The sequence below is a fragment of the Bufo bufo genome, chromosome 6 (assembly GCF_905171765.1).
Source record: "Bufo bufo chromosome 6, aBufBuf1.1, whole genome shotgun sequence".
NCBI lineage: Eukaryota > Metazoa > Chordata > Amphibia > Anura > Bufonidae > Bufo > Bufo bufo.
The window spans coordinates 109,324,079-109,350,183 of record NC_053394.1 but is presented as its reverse complement, the minus strand read 5'-3'; the positions used below and the strand labels follow the sequence as shown (position 1 = coordinate 109,350,183).

The window sequence follows — 26,105 nt, the reverse complement described above, 5'->3', positions numbered from 1 at the left end:
TTAGGATAAAACTGAAGCGTTTTTTACCGGTATTGAGCCCCTAGGATGGAACTCAATACCGGAAAACTTTAACGCAAGTGTGAAAGTACCCTAAAAAAACCGGATCTCAGACAGAAATGGCTCAAACTGATGCAACTGGATCCGTTTTTTTTTTTTTTTTTTACTGTATCCTGTAAAAAATTAATCCTATGCAATTCTATGCATAAGGGTACTTTCACACTTGTGGCAGAGGATTCCGGCAGGCAGTTCTGTCGCCGGAACTGCCCACCGGATCCGGCAATACGGACACAAACATGGCATTTGTTAGACGGATCAGGATCCTGATCCGTATGACAAATGCATTGAAATACCGGATCCGTCTCTCTGGTGTCATCTGGAAAAACGGATCCGTCATTTATTTTTTTCACTTTTTTTTCGGTCTGAACAAGTGTCCCTGCGGTATTATCTCTATCCTGAAAAGTCAAAAAGACTGAACTGAAGACATCCTGATGCATCCTGAACGGATTACTCTCCACTCAGAATGCATTAGGATAAAACTGATCAGTTCTTTTCCAGTATTGAGCCCCTAGGACGGAACTCTATGCCGGAAAAGAATAACGCTAGTGTGAAAGTACCCTAACTAATGCAATAGGATCAGGTTTTTTTTTACAGGATCAGGTTTTTTTTTATCTCTCTCTCTTCTGATAGAACAGAAGAATGGAAAGCTAAACGGTGATGTGAATGCACCCTTACTCCTTTTAGAATGTCCTCTCTATTATGGGGTTCATTGTGTGAGCCCAGGACCCATCTACTACCACCTGATGTACGGTATAATATAATAATATAATCTACAAAGTTCTGTCTGTGGAGCCCAATGCATGTCTGGTGTGGACAACCTTGATCACAGTCCAACAGAAACCAGTGTCAGTGAATTCCTAACATTTTCCTGCATTCTTCAGAATTACGATATGTTGCCGCTTCCTTGTAAACGGTAAGATTTATACTTACCTCGGCTACTGCTGTGGTTTTTCTCACATCAGGAGGGTCAGGGCGGCCATAAATATGTAGGTTAAAGGTGCAGCTTTATTATTACATAGGTCTTGTATTTCCTCTCGCCCGACTGACAAAATATAACAGATCATTGATCTTTAAGGCACAATCTTAATCTCTCTACAAAGCTCAACACGCTCACCTAAACACTGGATTGTACAAACAGTACCGATGGCCATTAGGCTATGTCTACCTTCTTGTATCTAAAGTAAAGCAACTTTGCAAACAGTTTTGACTAAAACAAAACAAAACAAACAAACAAAAAAAACGGGCATTTTGTCTGCAAGGCTACTATGCTTACCTATGCATCTCCATGGTTACAGACTACAAACAAACCCTCCCCAATTTGTATCGGGGCCTTTATTATGTTGGATTCCAGATATCTTTCAGATGCCAATTCACATGCTGCAGTCATTGTGGCAGATCAATTCTTGTTTCAATCAGATCAAATGGCCATGCTTTTACATGTACAGATATCTGACCATTTTCTGTCCATTCAGACCAATTTATTTCCAAATTGGTGTGTAAACGCCCCTCTACAGTGGCTGAGCAGCAGGACAATGGTCTAGGACAAACAGTCATATGAGCGATTGTTCCTGGTCACTGTGCCGCGTAAATGTGCTGCCGATCACTCGACGAATACTTTCACACTGGCGTTTTGGCTTTCCGTTTGCGAGATCCATCACTCCTCAGGAGATCGGATCTTTAATGCAGCACCTAAAATCATTGTTTGTATGCAGCACAACCACCCAGGGATTTGCTGCCCACAAATAATAATTCTGAAAGGGGAGGAATGATCGCATTAGCGACCATTCAACCCCATGTAGATAGGATGATGTAAATGCGGCTCTACTGCACCTGTACGAATGGGCTATGATCAGGAGAAAAAGGTTTGTTGCCCTGTGCATCGGGCAGCGTAAAAAGGACCAAAATTAACCAATTGATATGATTGAAATCAGTTTCTGCCAGAAAATTCATCGGTCACATGTAAAAACATGTTTAGCCACTACTATGGGTTAATGTGTAAGCGTGAAGGATTCTCTACATATAAGTGACTCAATGTTGGTACTAAGGGGGTTGGGACTGCACTTTTTGAATGAGCAGCAATCTCAAGGATCCCTCCAGAGATTTGTGACCTTCTCAGTCTCCTGTTATACACTTTGTACTACCCCAAGGAAGCAGGTACAGATTCTAGGGATGACACCTTTAACCCCCGAATCACCACGTTTATATAAGGACTATGAATGGTCTTGATGTTTTCCTTTCCATCCTCTCTACTTGCGAGCTGTGTGTTTATCACATGAGAAAGGCAGATTTCAGTCGTGGGGTGTTATACGTGGAGATGAGAGTCTGATCATGGTGTGTGGACAGGGCAAGGAATTCACAATGAATGAGAAAGATAAAAGACAATAGAGAACGAGTAGACAGGGCCCCAAGACATTTCAAAGAACGCTTTCCCATAAGTCTGGCTTTCTCAGTCAATTACCCCACAACCTTGTCACCCCCCCGCACACCCGTCTCCCATCCGTGGCGATCAGATTCACAGTCTGAGGCGTAGGGTTAGAGAGCGAGACAAAACACTGGCATCAAAGAGATGGAAATTACCTTACAAGATTTGAGAAAAAAAAACAGAGAGAGCCCTGCATGGAAGGTGCGTACGAACAATCCAACACTGTCAGGTGAAACAAAGATGCCGTAACATGCAGACCTGATAGCGTGACAGACAGTAAGACGTAGGGGACCTTAAAAGAAAATTTCTTAGAATAAAGCTTTAGGCCTCATGCACACGACCGTTGTTGTGTCCCGTGTCCGTTGTTCCGTTTTCCGTGATTTTCTGCGGACCCATTGACTTTCAAAGGGTCCGTTGAAAACTCGGATAATGCACCGTTTGTTATCCGCGTCCGTGATCCGTGTTTCCAGTCCGTCAAAAAAATATGACCTGTCCTATTTTTTTCACGGACAACGGTTTGCAGACCCATTCAAGTCAAAACACGGAGGCACACAAGATTGTCATCTGCGTCTGCGTTTTTTTCCTATCATTTGCAAGCTTTTTTTTTCACTTTTCATGTCTGGTGATCCTCCAAAAATCAAGGAAGACACACGGAAACAAAAACGGAAACGGATCACGGAACAACGGAACAGCTTTTTGCGGACCACAAAAAAATACTGTCATGTGCATGAGGCCATATGCACACGACTGTGCCGTTTTTGCGGTCCGCAAACCGGAACGGGCAGCCCATTGTAGAAATGCCTATTCTTGTCCGCAAAGCACAGACAAGAATAGGACATGTTATATTTTTTTTGCGGGGCCATGGAACAGAGCAACTTTTGCGGCCCCATTCGAGTGAATGGGTCCGCATCCGAGCCGCAAAAACTGCGGCTCGGATGCGGACCAGAACTACGGTTGTGTGCATGTAGCCTTACGCATTTCGGTTTTGGCGGCTCGGATGCGGACCCATTTACTTCAATGGGCCCGCAAAAGATGCGGACAGCACTCCGTGTGCTGTCCGCATCCGTTGCTTCATTCCGTGGCCCCGCTAAAAAAAATATAACATGTCCTATTCTTGTCCGCGCTTTGCGGACAAGAATAGGCATTTATATTGAAAGCTGTCCGTGCCGTTCCGAAAATTGCGGAACGCGCACGGACGCCATCCGTGTTTTGCGGATCCGTGATTTGCGGACTTCAAAACACACCACGGTCGTGTGCATGCGGCCTTATTCTAAATAAAACCTCCGTTGTTGAATTTTGTGTTCTCGCACCCAAACCTGGTTTCAAAATTCGGTTGGTTGCCCTTGGAAACATAGGATTAGATCAGTTCTAATGGGGTAACTGTCATCTGAGATCCCACAATTATGGCCGCCACATCATGCTCTCTCACCGTGCCCGGCTCTTATACTGCGGCATAACCAGGAAGATTTGTCAGTCACAAATCTGAGAAAGCTTGGGGATGATCACTGTGATATTTGTTATAGTAGTCATATTGGGGAGAAATGTCCCCTAGAAATCTAATGTCTATGGAGATTAAGTAGCTTATATTTACAGGCAGCCCTTACACTGTAGACAATATTAACTAATTGACGGTCACCCGAGATAAGGGGACTGTTAAAGGAGCCTCTTGATGTTAAATAAATAAATAAAAAGTCAAGAAAACACAATTACAGAGGAAAGAAGCACGGGTCTGTAATTTTGCAAGGTATGTGCCAATCTCTAATGAAAGACAAGATGTCTTGGTTCATCATGAAGATCAGAGACTGGGAGAGGAGTCTACGCCCATAACAAGTTCACAGTAAAACTCCGTCAGTTTACATGACAGACATTACACATTGGGAGACCAGCTGCAATGACAAATGTTGACACCAAATTATTTGTCAGCAAAGTGACCAATTACAGGTCAGGTCTGTTTGAAGAACCTTTAATATAATAGCTCTTGAAGGGAAATGGTCAGCAGCTCCCCTCTTAATTCCAGTTGCCATCAATACAGAGTAAAAGAATATACTAATTTGCACTTTTTAACAGGTTTCTAAGACCAATTTTAAAAACTGGATCATCACCACTGGATCTACAGCAGAGCCAGTGGGGGCTATCCAGCGTTTGTAGACTATACGTCCCACCACCACAGCTGGAGAACTATCATCGGCCTGACCTTCTTGCAATAGAAAAAGAGACCCTATAAGGTTTCATTCCTAAAAGAATTCAGAAGCAGAAAAATCCCCCTGCAGTCTTCAGCCAAGTTCTCAACAAAAGCCTCTGCAATTTAATTATCCAGATCCGCATCCGCCTCTGGAACACCACGGTATCCACCTGCTGTGAACCTGCTTATTCATTGCTATGGGAGACCACTATAGAATAATCCCCGACACTTTCATAGTTATCATTGAAAAATACACTGGAATCCGATAGCCTTCCAAGCATAACAGAGCTAAACTCACAGGTCACTGACTGAGGGTACCCCTTAAATTAACCTGTTCTTTGCCCGCCACAGTTCCGTCTAAAGCTTTGAGAAGAAGAAGCCATACCTCGGAAAGTGTTAACTGCCTTGCCCGGAGTCAGATTACCATTAAGTAAGGGTAATGGATGACCAGCTAACCGTGTATAATTAATATCCAGGCTTTAGACAATCACTACCTGCCCAAATGAATTCAGTCTTATTAATAGCTAGTGGGGTGAAATCTATTTCTACTAAAAGTAAAAAGTAAATGGTGTCATGTAAAATGACCAAGAACAGGAGAATCACTCAAATGAGACAATTTCATAAACCATATAGGAACTTTTTGGATATTAACCCCTTATGGGTCAAACAACGATATCAGTCCATCAACTTGCAATCCCAATGATGTGGTACAGTAACATGGTAGACAATGGTCACCCATTGGGTATTTTCTTAAAGGATATTGTCATAAATTTTTAAAAAACGTTTCTAAGAATGGGAGATCCTACTTCCTGTACTCTGTGGACACATGAATACCCTCATTACCAAATGATCAACCCCTCACCGATAATATTTTTATGACATGTTAGGCCTCGTTCATATCTCCGTTTAGGACATCCGGTTGCCTGACCTGGAGAAAATGCCAGCTGTTGGCCAGACAAAAAAACATTGCACACAAGGGTTTTTGTCTGGCTGAAAACTGACATTTATGCCAGAAAGCGTCCAGGTTACCGCTGGACCTCATTGCAGTCAATGGGGATCCAGCGTTGAAGTAGAGGATTATTGTATTATTATTATTATTTATTATTAAAGCGCTATTCATTCCATGGCGCTGTACATATGATAAGAAGTATACATACATATATAATGGAGACAATTGCAATAAGGATGAAAAAGATGAAAGGGCCCTGCTCGCAAGGACTTACAATCTAGAAGGTATGAAGGAAGAACACAGTAGGTGCGGGTGAAGCTGGTCATGGTGGTATAGCATCTGCAGGGTAACTGGTTGTAGGCTTGTCTGAAGAGGTGGGTTTTCAGGTTTCTTTTGAAGGATTCCACTGTAGGTGAGAGTCTGATATGTTGGGGAAGAGAATTCCAGAGTATGGGGGATGCACGGGAGAAATCTTAGAGGCAGTTGTGGCAAGAGGTGATAAGAGGAGAGAAAAAGGTCTTGTAAGATTGGAAATTACGTGTGGGGATGTGTCAAGAAAGTAGCTCAGAGATGTATGGAGGGGACAGGTTATGGACAGCCTCATATGTATTTGTTAGTATTTTAAACGTAATTCACAGGGCAATGGGGAGCCAGTGAAGGGATTGGCATAGGGGAGAGGCGCAGAGGACAGGTCAAGGAGGAGGAGGAGGACAGAGTAATGTTGTTTGGTTTTGGCAGTTAGCAGCTCGATGGTGACTTTGGTGAGGGCAGTTTCAGTCAAGTGGTGAGGTCGGAAGCCAGATTGTAGCCAGTCAAAGAGGGAGCAGGAAGATAGGTGACAGAACAGCTCAAAGTAGACATGTTGTTCAAGTAGCTTTGAAGCATATGGGAGAAGTGATATGGGGCTATAACTAGACAAAGTAGATGGGTCAAGGGAAAGTTTTTTTTAAGGATGGGTGTAATAATAGCATGTTTAAAACTAGAGGGGAAGACACGGTGGATATTGAAGACATAGGTTAGGGATGGGATAAACACTGTGGTGAGGTTGGGGGTGAGATGGGATGGGATTGGGTCAAGTACACAGGTGGTGAGATGTGATCTGGAGGGTAGGGTGGAAAGTTTTCTTCTGTAATGGTGGAGAAGCAGGTTTTGGGAGAAGAGGACTGAGTAGTTGTGTAGAGGGGCTGTGGGGACTGTGCACAGAAGCTTTCTCTGATGTTGTCAATCTTTTGTTTAAAGTATGTGGCAAAGTCCTCAGCTGATATGAGAGAAGAGGGTGGGGGCGCTGGGCGACGGAGAAGAGAGTTAAAAGTGTTAAAGTTGTTTAGGGTTGTGAGACAGGGAAGTTATGGGTGGTGAAAAGTAGGCCTGTTTTGCGGCAGCAAGTGAGGATTTGAAAATGAGGACTCTGCGGGGTGGCAGCATCTGCATCCTAGAAGGAACATGTAAAGAGTGGCAGAAGAGAGTCAGAAAGCATGCGAAAGTCAAGACGTTTAAGCTTCCTGCGGGGGGTGTGATCGGATAGGGGGAAAGGTGAGTTAGAAAGGTTAGATAGGGAGCAGAGACAGGTGAAGATAAGATCCAGAGTGTGACGATCTCTGTGGATGGAGTGGAGGACCACTGCAAGAGGCCGAAGGAGTAAGAAAGTGTTAGCCGCTTGGAGCTGAGTGGCAAGTGTTAATGGGGATGTTGAAGTCACCTATGATGATAGTGGGAATGTCAGCAGGAAGAAAGTGTAGGAGCCACGTGTTGAAGTGGTCAAGAAAGATGGTACCTGGGCCTGGAGGGTGGTAAATGACAGCTACTTGGAGGTTGGAGGGAGAGTAGATGCAAACAGAGTGTACTTCCAATGAAGGAAGCATAATGGAGGATGGCAGTGTCCTGTAGGAGCAGTTGTCCTCCACCATGTTTGCAGCCGGGGCGGCAGGTGTAAGAGACATGAAATCCGCTATAAGAGAGTGCAGCAGGGCAGGCAGTGTCAAAGGGTGTCAGCCATGTTTCTGTTAGACCCAGAAAGGAAAGTTTGCGAGATATGAAGAGGTCATAAATGTAGGAGAGTTTGTTGAGGATCTGCAATGCTAGATCCTGCAAAATAGGACTGACTGCTCTGTGCAAGAATAGCCTGCCGGATCTCCTAACGGAGATGGGAATGAGGCCTTAATCACTGGAAACTTCTTCAGCTTCAATGCCTGTCCCCTCCTACTGTTCCACAAGCCTAGACAGGAGGGAAGACTAACCAAAGTAAGTAAAGAAGATTCAGTTAAAAAAAAATGAAACCATCATGGTCTAAAATTCATTAGTGGAGGTGAAAGAGAACTTGTCTCCAAGAAACATTTTGAACAGGATCTACCCATTTTCCAATATTATATGGTTGTCTTCCCTTGAAAATTCACTCTTGACAAGATGAAATCAACCATATACTGACAATCATCAGGTCAAATATAGATATGTCATGACCAGGTTAATGTACTATAAAAGACCTCTCCAATGGACAGACACTGTACAGAAGGTCTATCTACTCTTTCTAATAGCAGCCCAACGTGTTACTTGCCCACTTTCAACCTAGTCGTTTTAAGTAGGCTATAAGATCCTAGCATAGTCTCCTCCACTTTTGCCCAAGGTGAGTTTAAGAAGACACCATTCAATGACACATTGTTACCCACTATATAGCACAGTGGGACATGTAGAAATAATGTTTCTTGCTTAAATTTCTCAAGGTTGGAGGACAGCCAAGGTTATTCTCAATGCCCTTGGTCACTCAAAGAGGCCAATGTTGTATTATCAGGTTTTACTTTGTGCTCTAAAGATAAATTACTTTGGTAAATAACAAGACCAATAATCTCTGTTTTGATAAGTCCACTGAGAGTGCAAACTGACTCATAATTCTTACAGGGTTCTTTCATAGGAGTCTTGAAAGGATTTCCTTAAGATCTGTTCATAAGCTGATAGAACTGTTATGACACGTCATGTCCTTAGATCACCTTTGCATCAATCACCTCATACTGGGAACGAGCACCATGGAGGTAGCCAATTGATCCATTCGGGGGCAGAAGCTCCCACCTGTATAAGCACTATGAACCTTACCAAAAGCTCCTTTTTATAGGCACTACATTAGCAAACAACTGAGTCATGTCCTCCTTTACTCCTATAATGATCAGGAGTCAATGGAGTAGAGAAGTGCCAGGATCTCTTGTCTTAGGGAGAAATGTTGTGGTAACGGTATGATCCATCTCCAGTAAGGGGCCTCTTTGGTAATAACTTTGCTCTGAAGAACAGGTTAGACTAGTTTATTAAAACTTTCTTCGACCTCGATTTTGCCATTTTTTCAGCACAAATATTCCAGAGTTTGTAAGAGCAATTCCTGCTGGCTTGGACTGTCCACTTCCCAGTGGCTCCCAAGGGACAGGATAAATCTGGAGATTTCATGACATGAGCACAAATAAGAAAAACAGAGCCCTGCTCTTTATCTTTGTCCTTTCAGTCATCTCTTTGGGTCATTCCTCTGTAATTGACCCTGATCTACAAGGAGCTGAGGAATGACAGCTGATCTTATTGTTAAGGAGTGACCATTAAAACACTGGCCACTTAACTCTTTATGCTCTTCTTTCCTTAGAAGAAACCCTACTGTAAAGTCAATGCCCATATTGCAGGGCTAGCTGGGTGGCCTGTGGAGCTTAATTGGCTTGTTAAAAACTGTAATAAATAAACTGCAATAAACAGCAAGCTATTATACTAATCCAGGGGGTTGTAGCCCATAAATCTGCACAGGCTGCCCCTGCCCTCCTCCACCTGCTTTTATTTGTCCTCACCTTCTTGTCTGAAAATCTTTTAGTGCCCAAGTGCTCCCCACACACACCCAATGACCTTGTCCTGTTACTTCATCAAGCTCTGGTGTACACAGTGTAGGGCAGCCCGGGGTAAAAAGTCCTTTACCTTACTAGGAGACGTCTGAGATATCAGACCAACCCTACATGAGATTTTCTATGAAGCCTGGTCTTGATGATAGAGAAGAAGCAATAAAATTTTACCAGGAATCAATTGTGAAATATGATATGTGAGATTTTATCCACCGCAAATTACTGCAGATATGGCCAGATGTTAGGCATAAATGGGTTGTTGAGGATTAGAAAATATTGTTATTTTTTCGTAAAACAGTGAGCGCCACCGTTTTGCATCCCAGCTTTATTCATGCTGATGGAACTAACCTACATTACCAAATACAGCCCAAGGACAGGAAAGGTGCAGCTTTGAAAGAAAGCAGCCCTGTTTTTCTAATTCTGGATAAGCCCTTTAATGGGGTCTTAAGGCTGTACTAGACAGCCCAATTCTGCGGGCGATTGTTGGGAGGGAAGCGTTCTTTCCTGGCAATCGCCTGCTCGCTAGCGTTGGAGAGCGCTGTTATTACATGCAGCGATTTCCTCCTCGGTATAGGGAGGAGCGATCGTTATACCATCACTCTCCCCTATACTGAATCATTGTTTGCTGCAAATAATAATTTTTAAACCTGTCAAAAGATTTGGATTGCCCGATGAATGAGCGTTTGCTTGTTCATTAGGTAATCGGCGGCAGTATTACACTGCCAGATGATGGTTAGTGATCATTTGGTAGAAAATCTGCCCGTCTAATACAGGCTTTACACCTTGGTCACATCTGCTCAACACCAGGTTGTACAAGTAGGTCCTACCAAAACAGGCCCAAAACCGACAACCTGTGAACCTAACTGATGGCACTCAGCCTCAGATACATACCTATCAAGGACCTGGTCCTCATTTGTTTTTGGGACGATGGGCAGGTAGCTTTTCAGGATCTGGGATCTGTTAGTTGTGTACCACTAGTTGATTGACTATGACTAAAGCCTGTTTTAGAGTACTTTCACGCTAGCGTTAAAGTTAAAGGGGCTTTTCAGTTTTATCCCAATGCATTCTGAATGGAAAGCAGTCCGTTCAGTATGCATCAGGATGTCTTCAGTTCAGTCCCTTTTACGGTATTGGGCCGTAGAAAATATAGCAGCATGCTGTTTCCCGGTCTGCGCATGTGCAGACCTTTAAATCTGTGAAAAATATAAATACCGGATCCGTTTTTCCAGATGACACCGAAGAGACGGATCCGGTATTGCAATGCATTTGTTAGACAGATCCGCATCCGGAAAGAAATGATATCCGTTTGCATACGAATTTCCGGATCCGGCAGGCAGTTCCAGCAACGGAACTGCCTGCCGGATTCTTCTAATGCTAGTGTAAAAGTACCCTTAGACAGGCAGATTTTCTGCCAGATGATTGCTAATAAGCGTTCGTAGTAATGCGACGCCGACTACCCCATGAACGAGCGAACACTACAAATCTTTTGACAGGTTTAAAAATTATCGTTTGCAGATGACAATCACAGTCTGCTGCCGGCAAACAGTGATTCAGTATAGGGAAGAGCGATGGTATAACAATCACTCCTCCCTATACCGATGCGGAGATCGCATGTAATAGCAGCAGTCTCCTCCACTAGGGAGGAAGTCGATTGCTGGCAGAATAGGGCTGTCTAATACAGTCTTAAAGGGGTTGTCTGGGTTCAGAGCTGAACCTGGACATTCCTCCATTTTCACCCAGGCCGCCCCCCTGACTTAAGCATCGGAGCAGTTCATGCTCCGATGCTCTCCTTTGCCCTGCGTGATTTATTTTTTGGAGATCCGGTGATGTACCAGGCTCTCCGTGGGGCTGCCAGGAAGCCCGGTGACGTCAGCCGGTGACGTCAGCCGGTGACGTCACCGAACACACTGCCGTTCGGAAGCTTCCGCCCAGCAGTGTGTTATGATAAACAAAAGAGCCCGTGCCCTGCGCGATTTAGTGCAGGGCAAGGGAGCGCATCAGAGCATGAGATGCTCCGATGCTAGCCTCAGGGGGGCTGCCTGGGTGAAAATAAGGGTATGTCCGGGTTCAGCTCTGAACCCGGACAACCCCTTTAAACTATTTGGGATATTTCATTTGTGTGAAAGTATCCCTACTGTAAGTGAGAAGGACGTTGGACGACACGCCAAAGGAACGGTGTGGTGTTTGGGGTAGTGGGTGGATGGGCATAACAATATTAGAGTAAAACTCCTATATACAGTACCCAAGACAGTTGTAGAGACAGAGGGGTGTTTAATGCAAATTATGAATGTCCTCAGGGTAATAGGATGTCATAAAGAAACAATCTGTCTCCTTACAGACTTTAGTTGATGAAGGGCAAGCCGAGACCTGTGTTGGCCTACCCTCGAGAAAGGGAGGCAGTATGGTCCCATCCTCCATGACTGGGACACATCCTGAAGTTTGGGAACAAAGCGAGGAGGAGACAGGAGAATGAGATTCTCAAATGAATAAGCGCAGACATCCTGGTGGCTGATTATATTTTTCTTCCTCCTAACTTATGAAAACAGAGGAACCAGAGAAAGGTTATAATATTCAAGATTAAATCACACCCCCAATCCCATGACTTTCCTGTGTTCTGACGGCCAATAAACCTTCAGATTTATTCATAGTGCTAAATCAGGCCCTTTGGCTGCTTTAAAGCATATTGGCGGCTAATTAAGGACAAAGGAAATGTAGGCAGACAAGGAGATACAGTTATAGAACATCACTTGGGTCATAAATGTGTGAACTGTTGATGTTCTATCATTGGGGCTCCCACCAATTCTAAGAGGTAAGGGTGTAAGGGTGTCCCAGTGGACAAAACATTCATGAGCTGTTTATGTACTGGACAAAGTGTTTGGGTAGGGACGGTCTGGTTGAACATTAAGTGCAGAAGATTGGCAGGTAAAGGGTTAAACCAAGAGCCACACAAGAACAATCAAGAAATGTCAAGAGAACTTGTTGGAAGAAATAAGTGTGTAAGCTCTCCGGATGTACGGGAGACTGCACAGGTACAGACTGATCCCAGGATAACTGGAATTCCATACATATCCGCAGGACAAGAAACAAAGACATTCCTTATCCTCATCTACATGACACTGTACAGCACGAGGGGAGGCAGAACGCAAAACTCTTGATAACTACTAACCTTATTATCCCATCTGAACAAGGTTTTATATAAAGGTGGATTTACGCGGTGCAGTAATAGGCAGATTATTGGAGACTAATGTTCCTTGCGAACGCTTGTTCCCTCCAATCTGCCCACGTAAAGGTGCAGCAGATCACCGGATGAACGAGCGAAACGCTCATTTATTGGGTGAAACTGTCGTTCATGCAGGTACCTAAATTATCATTTCTGGGAACCAAATCGTGCGATCTGCTACCCAGAAATAATACAGCTGTATGAGTGATCCCTCGTCCTTGTACTATGGAGGTATATAAATGCAGCGCTTCACCCCCACTGAACGAGCAGCCAACTGTCGGAAAGGAATGCTTCCTTCCTGACAATCTGCTGCCGATCAGTAGGTGTAAATGTACCTTAACACTCAGTTCACACCTGAGCGTTTTACAGCGCGTTCCTACGCGCTGTAAAACGCACAACAAGGAGAAACCAATGCTTCCCTATGGGAATGGTTCTCACCTGGGCGTTTTACAGAGCGTACGATCGCGCTGTAAAACGCCCGACGCTCAATCAAGTACTTGAGCGTTTTTTTGGGCGTTTGTCACGCGTTCCCGTACATAGACTTTCGGGAACGCGCGACAATGTGTGTTCGCTTGTCTCTGTATGCGCACTTGTAAACGCCAGTACAATCGCGCATACAGAGCGCTCCTTTCAGAACGCTCTGGTGTGAACCCAGCGTAAGACTCAGGGGCACCTGTCAGCAGATTTATACCTATGACACTGGCTGACCTGTTACATGTGCACTTGGCAGCTGAAGGCATCTGTGTTGGTCCCATGTTCATATGTGCCCGCATTGCTGAGAAAAATGATGTTTTATTCTATGCAAATGAGCCTCTAGGAGCAACGGGGGCGTTTCCATTACACCTAGAGGCACTGCTCTCTCTGCAACTGCTGAGTCCTCTGCACTTTGACAGGGCCATGCAGTGAAAATGTCATCACACCTGCCTGGCCCTGTCAATCAAAATGGAGAGGATGCGTTAGCTGCAGAGAGAGCAGAGCCTCTAGGTGTAATGGAAACGCCCCCGTTGCTCCTAGAGACTCATTTGTATATATTAAAACTTCATTTTCAACGCAGGCACATACGAACATGGGACCAACACAGATGCCTTCATCATACAACAGGACAAGTGTCATAGGTACAAATCTGCTGACAGAAGCCCTTTAAAGGAACAATAAATCTAAAGTCTATTTTATCTGTATTGGATTGAATTCAAGTTATTGTTTATCAGTATCAGCCATTTTCTACTGTAGTGTTCCTCAATAAGTCCCAGGGCCGAGAACCCCCAGAAACAATTACTGTACATCCATAGCTGCTGGTCTTTTAATGTTGCTGTGCTTATATACACTGCGTGCAGAATTATTAGGCAAATGAGTATTTTGACCACATCATCCTCTTTATGCATGTTGTCTTACTCCAAGCTCTATAGGCTCGAAAGCCTACTACCAATTAAGCATATTAGGTGATGTTCATCTCTGTAATGAGAAGGGGTGTGGTCTAATGACATCAACACCATATATTAGGTGTGCATAATTATTAGGCAACTTCCTTTCCTTTGGCAAAATGGGTCAAAAGAAGGACTTGACAGGCTCAGAAAAGTCAAAAATAGTGAGATATCTTGCAGAGGGATGCAGCACTCTTAAAATTGCAAAGCTTCTGAAGCGTGATCATCGAACAATCAAGCGTTTCATTCAAAATAGTCAACAGGGTCGCAAGAAGCGTGTGGAAAAACCAAGGCGCAAAATAACTGCCCATGAACTGAGAAAAGTCAAGCGTGCAGCTGCCAAGATGCCACTTGCCACCAGTTTGGCCATATTTCAGAGCTGCAACATCACTGGAGTGCCCAAAAGCACAAGGTGTGCAATACTCAGAGACATGGCCAAGGTAAGAAAGGCTGAAAGACGACCACCACTGAACAAGACACACAAGCTGAAACGTCAAGACTGGGCCAAGAAATATCTCAAGACTAATTTTTCTAAGGTTTTATGGACTGATGAAATGAGAGTGAGTCTTGATGGGCCAGATGGATGGGCCCGTGGCTGGATTGGTAAAGGGCAGAGAGCTCCAGTCCGACTCAGACGCCAGCAAGGTGGAGGTGGAGTACTGGTTTGGGCTGGTATCATCAAAGATGAGCTTGTGGGGCCTTTTCGGGTTGAGGATGGAGTCAAGCTCAACTCCCAGTCCCACTGCCAGTTTCTGGAAGACACCTTCTTCAAGCAGTGGTACAGGAAGAAGTCTGCATCCTTCAAGAAAAACATGATTTTCATGCAGGACAATGCTCCATCACACGCGTCCAAGTACTCCACAGCGTGGCTGGCAAGAAAGGGTATAAAAGAAGAAAATCTAATGACATGGCCTCCTTGTTCACCTGATCAGAACCCCATTGAGAACCTGTGGTCCATCATCAAATGTGAGATTTACAAGGAGGGAAAACAGTACACCTCTCTGAACAGTGTCTGGGAGGCTGTGGTTGCTGCTGCACGCAATGTTGATGGTGAACAGATCAAAACACTGACAGAATCCATGGATGGCAGGCTTTTGAGTGTCCTTGCAAAGAAAGGTGGCTATATTGGTCACTGATTTGTTTTTGTTTTGTTTTTGAATGTCAGAAATGTATATTTGTGAATGTTGAGATGTTATATTGGTTTCACTGGTAAAAATAAATAATTGAAATGGGTATATATTTGTTTTTTGTTAAGTTGCCTAATAATTATGCACAGTAATAGTCACCTGCACACACAGATATCCCCCTAAAATAGCTAAAACTAAAAACAAACTAAAAACTACTTCCAAAAATATTCAGCTTTGATATTAATGAGTTTTTTGGGTTCATTGAGAACATGGTTGTTGTTCAATAATAAAATTAATCCTCAAAAATACAACTTGCCTAATAATTCTGCACTCCCTGTACTGCTGATATCACTTAAGTGACAGTCCCTTCAGAATTTATCTACAAGTGTATTTCAGATAAGGGCTGTATTACACCAACAGATTATCTGACCAATATCTGTCCAATCAGACAATAGTTGGTGAGTACAACAAAAGATCTCTTTGTGTAAATGGCCATCTGACCAATGATTGGTCAGAAAATCTGTCAGATAATCTGTTGGTTTAATACAGCCCTTAAAAGGTAGACTGCACAATTTTCTGCCCGATAAACACTAATGAGCGTTCCTATGAACACTTGTTAGCGATCATCTGGCAGTCTAATACTTCCTCTAAATACCCGATAAATGAGTGTTTGCATGCTAAAAGATCTGGATTTGGTGGAGGCAGATCGGCTGGGTTCACACCTGAGTGTATTCGATAAGCGTTTTTTACAGGCGTTTTTGAGGCGTATTTTGGGGCGTTTTTGTATTTTGGAAACGAGCGTAGTACGCCCCAAAGAAGCTCCTGTACTTCTTGGGGCGTAGGGCATTTTACAGCGCGTTCGTACGCGCTGTAAAACGCTCAGATGAGAACCATGCCCATAGAGAAACATTGGTTTTTGCCTGTTGAGCGTTTTACAGCGCGTAGGAACGCGCTGTAAAACGCTCAGGTGTGGACCTAGCCTTATAGTGATCTGCCGTCAGCACACCGTTGTCCTGCATGGGGATGAGCGATGTCACCGCATGTAATTGCAGCGGTGTCATCAGCTAGCTATCTGCGATTGCCGTGAGGGAACACTTCCCTTCCGACAATCGCTTGCAGCATCGGGGTGTCTAATACACCCTTAACTCACTGTTTCCAGCAAGATTCAAATATATCTGACACCATATCCCTATTTGTGGGACGTTATTAAGCCACACCCCATTTTATGCCCAAGACTGTAATAATCTGCATAAGGCCCATCCCTTTTAGGTTTGTTCCATAGGACAATGTCATGTAAAATGGGACATTTGGGAGGTATTATGGGTTTCATTTATCAAAAACCAAAAATTCTGACACAAAACCAGGACATGTTGCCCATAGCAACCAATCACAGCACAGCTCTCATTTTTCCACAGCGCTTTAAGAGATGAAAGCTGAGCTCTGATTGGTTGCCATGGGTGACCAGGCCTGGAGTTTCTCAGACAGTTAACACCATCACAATTTCACTACATCCATTTTGTATTACACCAGCCAGCGTACTAATGACATTTACTACAGAACCCATCCTATTCTCCACTTAGCCATCTTGAAAGCCACTCAAGTTCCATCCTTTAAAAGGGAATGTCTCATGAAGACAACCCCTGTCCATATGCTCTATTAGGATATATGTATATCATTGAGGGCGGGTCCTGCGGCAAAATCTGTTCTGAAAAGAAAACCCCCTTAAGCTCATATTGTATATACATGATACAAGGAGAATGAAAAGTAGAATGAAAGCTAACAGCAAGCTCACAGAAGCAAGCAAGCAAACAGGTCTAAATGCCAAGTCTCTGTACCTCAGTATATCTGGTATAACCTCTGCAGCACAGGGCAGAGATTTAACTCAGTGCTCCATAGGACGTTAATTGATTGAGTCACCAAAAGTGACCCCCAACCAATGCATGCCAATGGTCTGGGAATCTGAGGCCTGTTGCTGCTCATCTACAAGCATCTCAGGCCCCGGACACCACAGCCTGATCTATCTACACAATGACACTGTCCTGGGGGATGGGACCTGAGCACACAATAAAATACAATTAAATGCACCGTCCCCTCCTCCTCCAGTCCTTTCCAGCTGGGGGAGTGAGCTCACAATCAATGAGACGAGATTCCAGCAAGACCACCAGCAAGTGAACTCCGTCCTCTTGGTCGATATTTGGAGGGAAGGGGGATTTAGTTTAATTCATTAGTACTGTATGGGAAGCAGAGTACACTGAACAAAAATGCAGAGCCAACCAATAGCGAACGATTAACAAGGGAAATTATGAATGAACATTCTTCTATGTAATAAGCACATTTTTGGTTGCTAACGAGTTGCAAAAATATAATCATTACCTGCAAGACATCAGTTGGTCTAAGGGTACTTTCACACTTGCGTTAAACTTTTCCGGTATTGAGTTCAGTCCTAGGGGCTCAAAACCGGAAAAAAACTGATCAGTTTTATCCTAATGCATTCTAAATAGAGAGCAATCCATTCATGATCCATCAGGATGTCTTCAGTTCAGTCACTGTACGGCTTTTGGAAGAAGAAAATACCGCAGCATGCTGCGGTATTTTCTATGTCCAAAATTCCGGAACACTTGCCGGAATGTTGGATCCGGCATTATTTTCCATTGAAATGCATTAATGCCGGATCCGGCCCCATGTGTTCCGGAAAAACGGATCCGGTTTTGCGGTCCGTGCATGCGCAGACCTTTAGAAAATGTGAAAAAGATAAATATCGGATCCGTTTTTTCCGGATAACAACCGGAGAGACGGATCAGGTATTGCAATGCATTTGTGAGACGGATCCGCATCCGGATCCGTCTACAAATAGTATCCATTTGCATACAGATTGCCTGATCCGGCAGGCATTTCCGGCGACGGAGCTGCCTGCCGGAATCCAACAACGCAAGTGTGAAAGTACCCTAAATACAAGCTTTACAGACAGTAGCATATCTCATACAGACCTGCCCCATATCCAAGGTAACGTTGACTTCATTGTACTCCAGTCCCCGGGAAAGCGGAGGGCTCTGCCACCATCGTTCAGTTCCATCAATGGCGTTGGTGATGGGGTGAGACTTATCTCCACTGCTGCCTAAGCAGATGTCGCAGTACTGGCCCTGGGAACAAAGTCAAGACATTCATAAGATGATTCCAGGTGTCAAGATGACCACAGAAAGGCAAGAATGACACAGTTTTATTAAGCCTCATTCACACGTCACGTTCCACGGACATGTTCTCCGCAGACAGCACACGTCCCCATTCATTTTAATGTGTGTATTCACTCATCAGTGTTTTAGGACAGTCAGTGGATCCTTGTTTTTAGCACAGATGCATGCACTATTTTGTCCGTGTTCACAGATCCATCATGTCCATTATAGTCTGTGGGTCCGTGGATATCATCCGTGTTTCACGGATCATTAGGAAGAGATGCTTTGGAAATTATTGCAGGGTCAGTGAAACACAGATGGCACACGGACAGCAAGGAACAGACACAACACAGATCCTTCATGGACAGCTTCGCGGATGCATCACTGACCACCTTCTCACGGATTTGAGCACGGACACGGATGTGTGAATGAGACTTTATAGGCATGGAGATCAGCGGTGCCTTCTAAGGACTTCATTATATTGTATGACAGTCCTACAGGTCTTGGCAATGCATTATTGAAATGCAATGAAATGATTTACCCATATTAGGGGTATAGCAGAAAACCTATAGCAAATAAAAGCCCTTGAGTCTTACCCACTTCTGTGTACAACCATTACACCGCCCTCATGGGCTGTCATCTAGCTTTCTAGCCTCCTGAATGGCTTAGTCAACTGTGTGATTCAGTGAATTATGAAAGGTTGGGTGACAATCCCTGTTATACATTGATATGGGGGGGAAGGGTGTATATTGATATTTGGCAAATGATTGGTAGATGTACCATTCGGGAATCTGGAAAGCTGAGTGACAGCCACCTAGAGATCTGGAACAGCAACCTTCCTAGACTCAAGGATGCCTAGCTACACATTGATATGGGCCTAGCTGATAAATCACTGTTTAGTAAGGGCTCATGCACACAACCGTCTTTTCTTTCCGTGTCCTTTCCATTTTCTTGCAGCCCATATGCGGAACCCTTCACTTCAATGAGTCCGCAAAAAAAAAAAAATGACTCCGCGATCATTCCGTTTCCGTATGTCTGCAAGTCCGTTCCGCAAAAAAATACGCCCTATTCTTGTCTGTTTTGCGGACAAGGACAGGCAGTGTAACAATGGATCCACAAAAAAACAAATGCAACACGGACGTCACCCGTTTTTTTTGTGGATCCGTGTTCTGCTGACCGCAAAATACATACGGTCGTGTGCAAGAGGCCTTAGGCCTCATGCACACGACCACTGTTTTGGTCCGCATCCGAGCCGCAGTTTTTGCGGCTTGGATGCAGACCCATTCATTTCGTAGCCCCGTTCATTTCGTTGCACCGTTACGTAGCCCCGCAAAAAAAATATAAGGCTGCATTCACACGTCCGTGTGTGTTTTGCGGATCCGCGGATCCGCAAAACACGGACATCGGCGATGTGCATTCCGCATTTTGCGGTCCGCACATTGCCGGCACTTAATAGAAAATGCCTTTTCTTGTCCGAAATTGCGGACAAGAAAAGGACATGTTCTATAATTTTCGGTAACGGAATTGCGGACCCGGAAGTGCGGATCCGCAATTCCGGATCCTGGCAGCACAAAGTGCTGCCCCATAGAAATGAATGGGTCCGCAATTCCGTTCCGCAAAATGCGGAACGAAATTGCGGACGTGTGAATGGAGCCTAACATGTCCTATTCTTGTCCTCAAATTACGGAAGGCACACGGGCGGCTTCCGTGTTTTGCGGATCCGCAATTTGCGGACCGCAAAAAACGGAACGGTCGTGTGCATGAGGCCTTAGGCAGATATTTCAGAGTCTGGAAAGCTGGGTAAAAACCAGTAGTTAAAATGGCTTCCGCTGATATACAGGTTCTAATCCAGCTTTTCCAGAAACATATACAACTATCAGTTGACTGACATGACCATAGAGGACGTCACAATGACTTATATTCGTTGGTGTTTTTTTATTTAATGGGAAACACAGAAATATGGGCCCACTTTACATAATGGACTTCTAGAGGCTATGCATATAGGCTTTGTACAGCTGGCACAGCAGGGTCTGACTGGCTCATTGTGGTGCAGTCACTCCTGCTGTGTCACAGAACTAGGTGGCATGTCAATGAGGGGAAGGTCAGTCATTTCACAGTTCAAAGAGGCCGCCAGCCTTTCAGATAAGGAAGCCAAGGAACAATTAGCAAGATCTAAGGCCTTTCTTTGGAAGGGGTAGGATGGTGACATACTCAGCTCAGGTCTGGAAAGGAGAGGAGGGGGCGTCACCAGTAATAATGGCCACATTCTCACCTGTAAACAGAGAGGCTGGAATTCCAATAATTGAGGCTGAAAAGATCAATCCATTTGAAAGTAAGGACGGGGGAAGACTAATTTTCTTATAGCCACAAGGCAAGAAAATAACTGAGACCAGTCACCCATGAAAACACTTTCTCCTCTACAGGTGAAACTCGAAAAATTAGAGTATCGTGCAAAAGTCCAAATCATTCCAGTAATGCAAATTAAAAGGAATTGCATTAATGCAGCTTAAATTTAGAATTTTGTGAAAAGGTTCAATATTCTAGGCTCAAAGTGTCACAGTCTAGTCAGCTAATTAATCCATACCCCCTGAGCAAAGGGGACCTGAGATTGTGACTTTGGGGTTTCATAAGCTGTAAGTCATAATCATCCAAATTATAACAAGTGAAGGATTGAAATATCTCGCTTTGCATGTAATGAGTCTATCTCATATATTAGTGTCACCTTTTAAGTTGCATTACTGAAATAAATGAACTTTGCACGATATTCAAATTTTTAGAGTTTCACCTGTAAGTTATGGTTGTCAAATAATAATCCAACAATGTAAACCAGCATGACCATGATCAGACTACAGTGAACGGCCCATACTAATAATCTACATGTTAAGAGGACAAGACTATTACATTCAACCAATAGAAATCGGTTTCATCACTCTATATATATTAGCATGAGTCATTTGAGTCACCATATATATATATATATATGGTGCGTTTCAAAAGTTTTTATCGATATTGATAATTTTTTTCAAAATCAGATTTCCACTGCTGCAAAATTACTATCCATGCACTTTGTTCCTATGGGGAAAAAAAAAAAGCTGGAGGAGCGCAGTGACCAAAATTAGGCCTCTTTCACACATCAGTGAATCACCAAGGTGTGCTGTCATCTCCACGGAGCCCTCATGCGTCCATTGTGTATTCACACATCAGTAGTTTTCCACGGACCGTGGATCCATGCTAATAACATGGATGCATGCCCTATTCTGTGATTACGGATCCCATGTGTACAGGATGGATGACCTCTGTATTTGGTACGTGGTTTTCACAGACCATGTGCAGGAGATGCTCTGCTAACTAATTTTCAGCCTAGCAGCGGTCCGTGGAAAACTGATGACACAGAAGCCAAAAAACAGACACATGGACCAAACACGGATCCTTCACGGATGTCATCACAGACACGTAAATGAGGCCTAACACTTAAAAAGTTCCAAAACTTTAAACTGCAACATACAGATTACATGAAGTTGCACACAAAAAAACACAATGTAAGACCACAAGACCATTTCCTATATTGTGCAGGTATGACCCCACTGATGGATTGCAGGGTGGTCGTAACCCCTGGATAAAAGCAGTGTCGAATGTGATGGAAAAATGAATCAAGCCAGCAAAGGAAGCAATATGGACAGTCACAATACATTAGTAAGTGCCTTGTATTAACTTTCTCCACATGATAAATGCCATCTGTTGAAGTGAAACAACCCCTTTAAGGTGACCTCATTTTTAAGGTGCCATCATATCTTCTCCTGCAAGCAGCAAGCTAGGAAACCTTCCTGAGGAGGCACCAGTAACAAGTGCAGCTCCTGCTTTAGTCCTCCATAGCTGCAGCCCAGTGATTCCCAGCCCTCCAGCAGAAGATTATGGAATTGTTTTGCCCCCGTTGCTAAGCAAATCATCAAAGAGTTAATTTCCCTAACTACAGAAAGTGTCTGGGGGTGAGGGGCCGGGAGTATAAGGGGGCACTGCCCCGTTACACTTATGGTGGAAGTGACTGATACAAAGTAGCAAATAAATAAACAGAGGGGGGATTAACGCTGTAAGTGCCGGACAAGCGCTCAGTACCTGGATGGTCTGGCTGGGATCCCCAGACACTGGTCCCCCCACCAGTTTGCAGTACAGATCCTCCAGCGGTCTGCCATCCTCTCCCTCCCCGCAGGTGGCAGTGGCGGAGATCTTGGTGCCCTCTGCCAGGTTGAAGTATGGTGGGTGCAGGCTGTAGCCATTGACTCCGTTATTGGGAAGCTCCTGGGCACAGATCGATCTCCAGACCAGGCAGCAGAACAGCGGCAGTAGGTGCAGCAGCGGCGGGCAGGGGTGTCTCCTGGGCACTGCCATCTCCCGGGACTGTCTGTGCTCCTGCTCTCCCCCTAGCTCCAAACTAACACAACTGAGGATGAGGATGATGCTGCTGGGCTAGAGGTTGACACAGGAGCAGAGGGGCGGGGGCAGCACTCAGACCTGCCCTGGGGAGAGGGGCTGCCTGCTCCACACTGGGGGCACACACCCTGCACCAGCATCAATGGGCAGACCTAGCCAAATAATACCCTCCTGGCAAATCTAGGGGGGAAAACTATACTGATGACTATTAGTTATTGTCATCCCTACAAACCAGTTATCAGGAGTTGGAGTTTGGTCACAGAGGGCACCCACTATGGCATAACCCCACTGTGTGATAACAGAGAAGGTCCCTGAAATAAAGCAAAACATTAAGCTAGTATTATCTGCTTCTAGGAAAGCTGGGTGACAACCAATATGATTGCAGTTACAGAGTGCTGAGCTTCAGCTCTGATATGTGCCAATGGTGGAGCAGACTGGGTCATTCAGGAGGCTGAGTGATCATCAATAGAGGTCATCACCCAGCTTTCCCAGAAACAGATATAACTAAGTGACAAGTGAGAAGCAGCCAGGTCACCACATTTTATTTAGAGAGGAATTTTTATTTGGGGTGGGGGTGAAAATGACCTAAGAGTTAAATATAAATGTCCTATATATTTAGGAAAGACCTGTACCACTTTTAATTTTACATCAAAGTGGTGTGGTTAATAGGGTTAATAAGGTTTTACTGACGTGCGCCCATCTTTCAGGTGCAAAATTTTGGGATACATGAGGTGATGTAAGGGGTCTATCTTGTACGTCATAAACTGTGTCCCATCTGTTATGTGAAGAGTCCCATTCACACTATGGCTCAGATTTACTAATGTATCTGTTCCAAAAATCTGCCTAAAAAGTGGCGCCCTTTTGCACATATAAGGTTTTTAGACCAATTTTTAGCTGACACATTAGTAAATATCACAGTGTGATATCTGCAATTTGCCTTATGCTTTAGCGTGATTTGATATTTCGAGCAGTCTAACTACCCAGTTCTAGTGAGTAATCAGCAAGGACCCAACAGCTCCCCATATCTCAGTTTCCTTCACGCCTGTGGGTGATACGTGGAAACTAAGGTAACTGCAGTCCCCTCTGAATTTTCAGGAATGTGAACTGCTGTTCTATTCGTTTTTTATGGAAGTTCTCCCACCTCTTCAGACAAGCCTACAACCAGTGACCCTGCTGCCTCTATACCGCACCTACTGTGTCCTTCTCCCATACCTTGTAGATTGTAAGCCCTCGCGGGCAGGGCCCTCTCTCCTTCGTTACCAGTTTGTAACTAGTCTTGTTCATGCTTAGTGCTATTGTCTGTATTATGTATGTATACCCCTTATCATATGTACAGCGCTATGGAATGAATGGCGCTTTAATAATTAATAATAATAATAATAATATTAATAAAGTTCTGGAGAGAACAGAGTACAGGACTTCTCTTTTTTCGGAAATCCACTTCATTTATTTCGGGGCGCTCTGAGGTGTATGGGGTACCAGTTCTCGTGATCGGTGGGGAACCTCATCAATGTAAGTTATCCTCTAACCTCACACAAGGTTAAAGGGGTTCTCTCACTTCAGCAAATGGCATTTATCATGTAGAGAAAGTTAATACAAGGCACTTACTAATGTATTGGGATTGTCCATATTGTCTCCTTTGCTGGCTAGATTTATTTTTCCATCACATTATACACTGTTCATATTCAGGGGTTATGATGACCACCCTGCAATCCATCATTGGTGGTCATGTTTGCATAATATAGGAAAAAGTGTCGGCCTCTCTGGTGGCCGGGACCATGGGTGCGCAGCAGCGGTGGCTGTATCCCCTGGAAACGAGCAGTGTATAATGTGATGGAAAAATGAGCAGCAAAGGAGGTAATATGGATAATAACAATACATTAGTTAGTGTCTTGTATGAACTCTGTCTACATGATAAACCAATTTTGCTACTCTCAGTAGGGCTGGTTGGGGGCATGTAGGGGTTGACTGGCCATAAACCCTACAGGGAAATTTCCTGGTGGGCTGATGGCCAGGGGGCTGCCCACGCCCTACTCATGGCCGCCAGTTGGGTACATAGCAGTCTGATGTTCTTAGCATTAATTAATGCTGGGAACATCTGGTACTTATACACTTGGCTGGCAGAAGAATGTGCCTCCTGAAATTGAACTGTATTGCCTTCCTCAGGATGGCTCCTCAGGATGGTGATAGAGTTAAATGATGAGACACTGTGTATTTGGTTCTGCCGGGGCAGTATTTTGTGCTGCACTACAGTATTGTTGGCCCCACTTACTTATATCGCCAACAACATGGGGCCACTTAAATCTTTTATTTTTCCAGAGCCACTTTAAGTTCCCACTTTGCCCATGGGAGCTTGGAGCCGAAATGGGGATTGGCAATAGTAATGTTAGTGATAATGTTGGTCTTGGTATACTGTGCTATGTGGTTCTATAAAAAAGTGGGTTGTCCACAGATTAGGAGGTGCAATACTTGGCTAGACCCGGGTGCTGGCAACACACACTACACCACTTGGACTGATGAAGATAGCCAAGCGCTGCACTCAGCTATTTTTGTCAGTCCCATAGGCTATAAATGAACCAGCAATGATGGGCTCAGTCTATTGATCGGTGGAGGTCCAGCCATTATTATATTTTTATCACCTATTCTAAGTCCTAAGGAGCTGCGGACTAGCACTGAACGTGGATGAATTAAAAAGACGGACTGAAGACATTGGGTGGAGGACAGGAAGGGAGTTTTTGTAGTAGAAAGTTAACAGTTATTCTTCCTGCTTTAACAATGGAGAACTAAATGTCCACATAGGACATAATCAGTACTGGAGGAGCAGTAGCAGCACTAGGAGGCTAACTCCCCACATCTTGTATACTGCAACTCAAACATTCCATAGAAGTAATGATATTGAACAGAAAAAACTAATCTATATTTACTGTGGATGCATGTAAAAGAACGCATATAAATGTTTCTACTTTACCATAGGGGGCAATCTTTTGCTTATTGCTTCCTCCATAGGAATGTTACCACTATAATACTGCCTCCTATGTACAAAAAAATAACTACTATAATACTGCCTCCTATACATAGGAATATAATACCGCCTCCTGTGTACAAAAATATATTAATAAAGCTGCAAACTCTGTACAAGGATATAATGACCACTCGTAATACTGACCCGGGTACAAGAATATACTGTGACTACTATGATACTGCCTTCTTTGTACAAGAATATAAGTTCTATAATGCTGCCTCCTAAATACAAAACTATAACTACTATAATA

The 26,105-nt window shown here is 44.1% G+C and overlaps 1 protein-coding gene across 1 annotated transcript in view; it reads right to left on the bottom strand.

The window, feature by feature from the left end:
• Positions 1 to 22,851, bottom strand: part of LAMA5 (laminin subunit alpha 5) — a 125,808-nt gene extending 102,957 nt beyond the window's left edge. Inside the window, exons 1-2 of the mRNA XM_040438838.1 lie at positions 22,519 to 22,851; positions 18,223 to 18,375 (exon numbers count right to left, since the gene is read on the bottom strand). Coding sequence (XP_040294772.1) covers positions 18,223 to 18,375; positions 22,519 to 22,791 — 426 coding nt within the window. The 5' untranslated portion in view covers positions 22,792 to 22,851. The remainder of the gene's footprint in view (positions 1 to 18,222; positions 18,376 to 22,518) is intronic.
• Between the last annotated feature and the right edge of the window lie 3,254 nt (positions 22,852 to 26,105).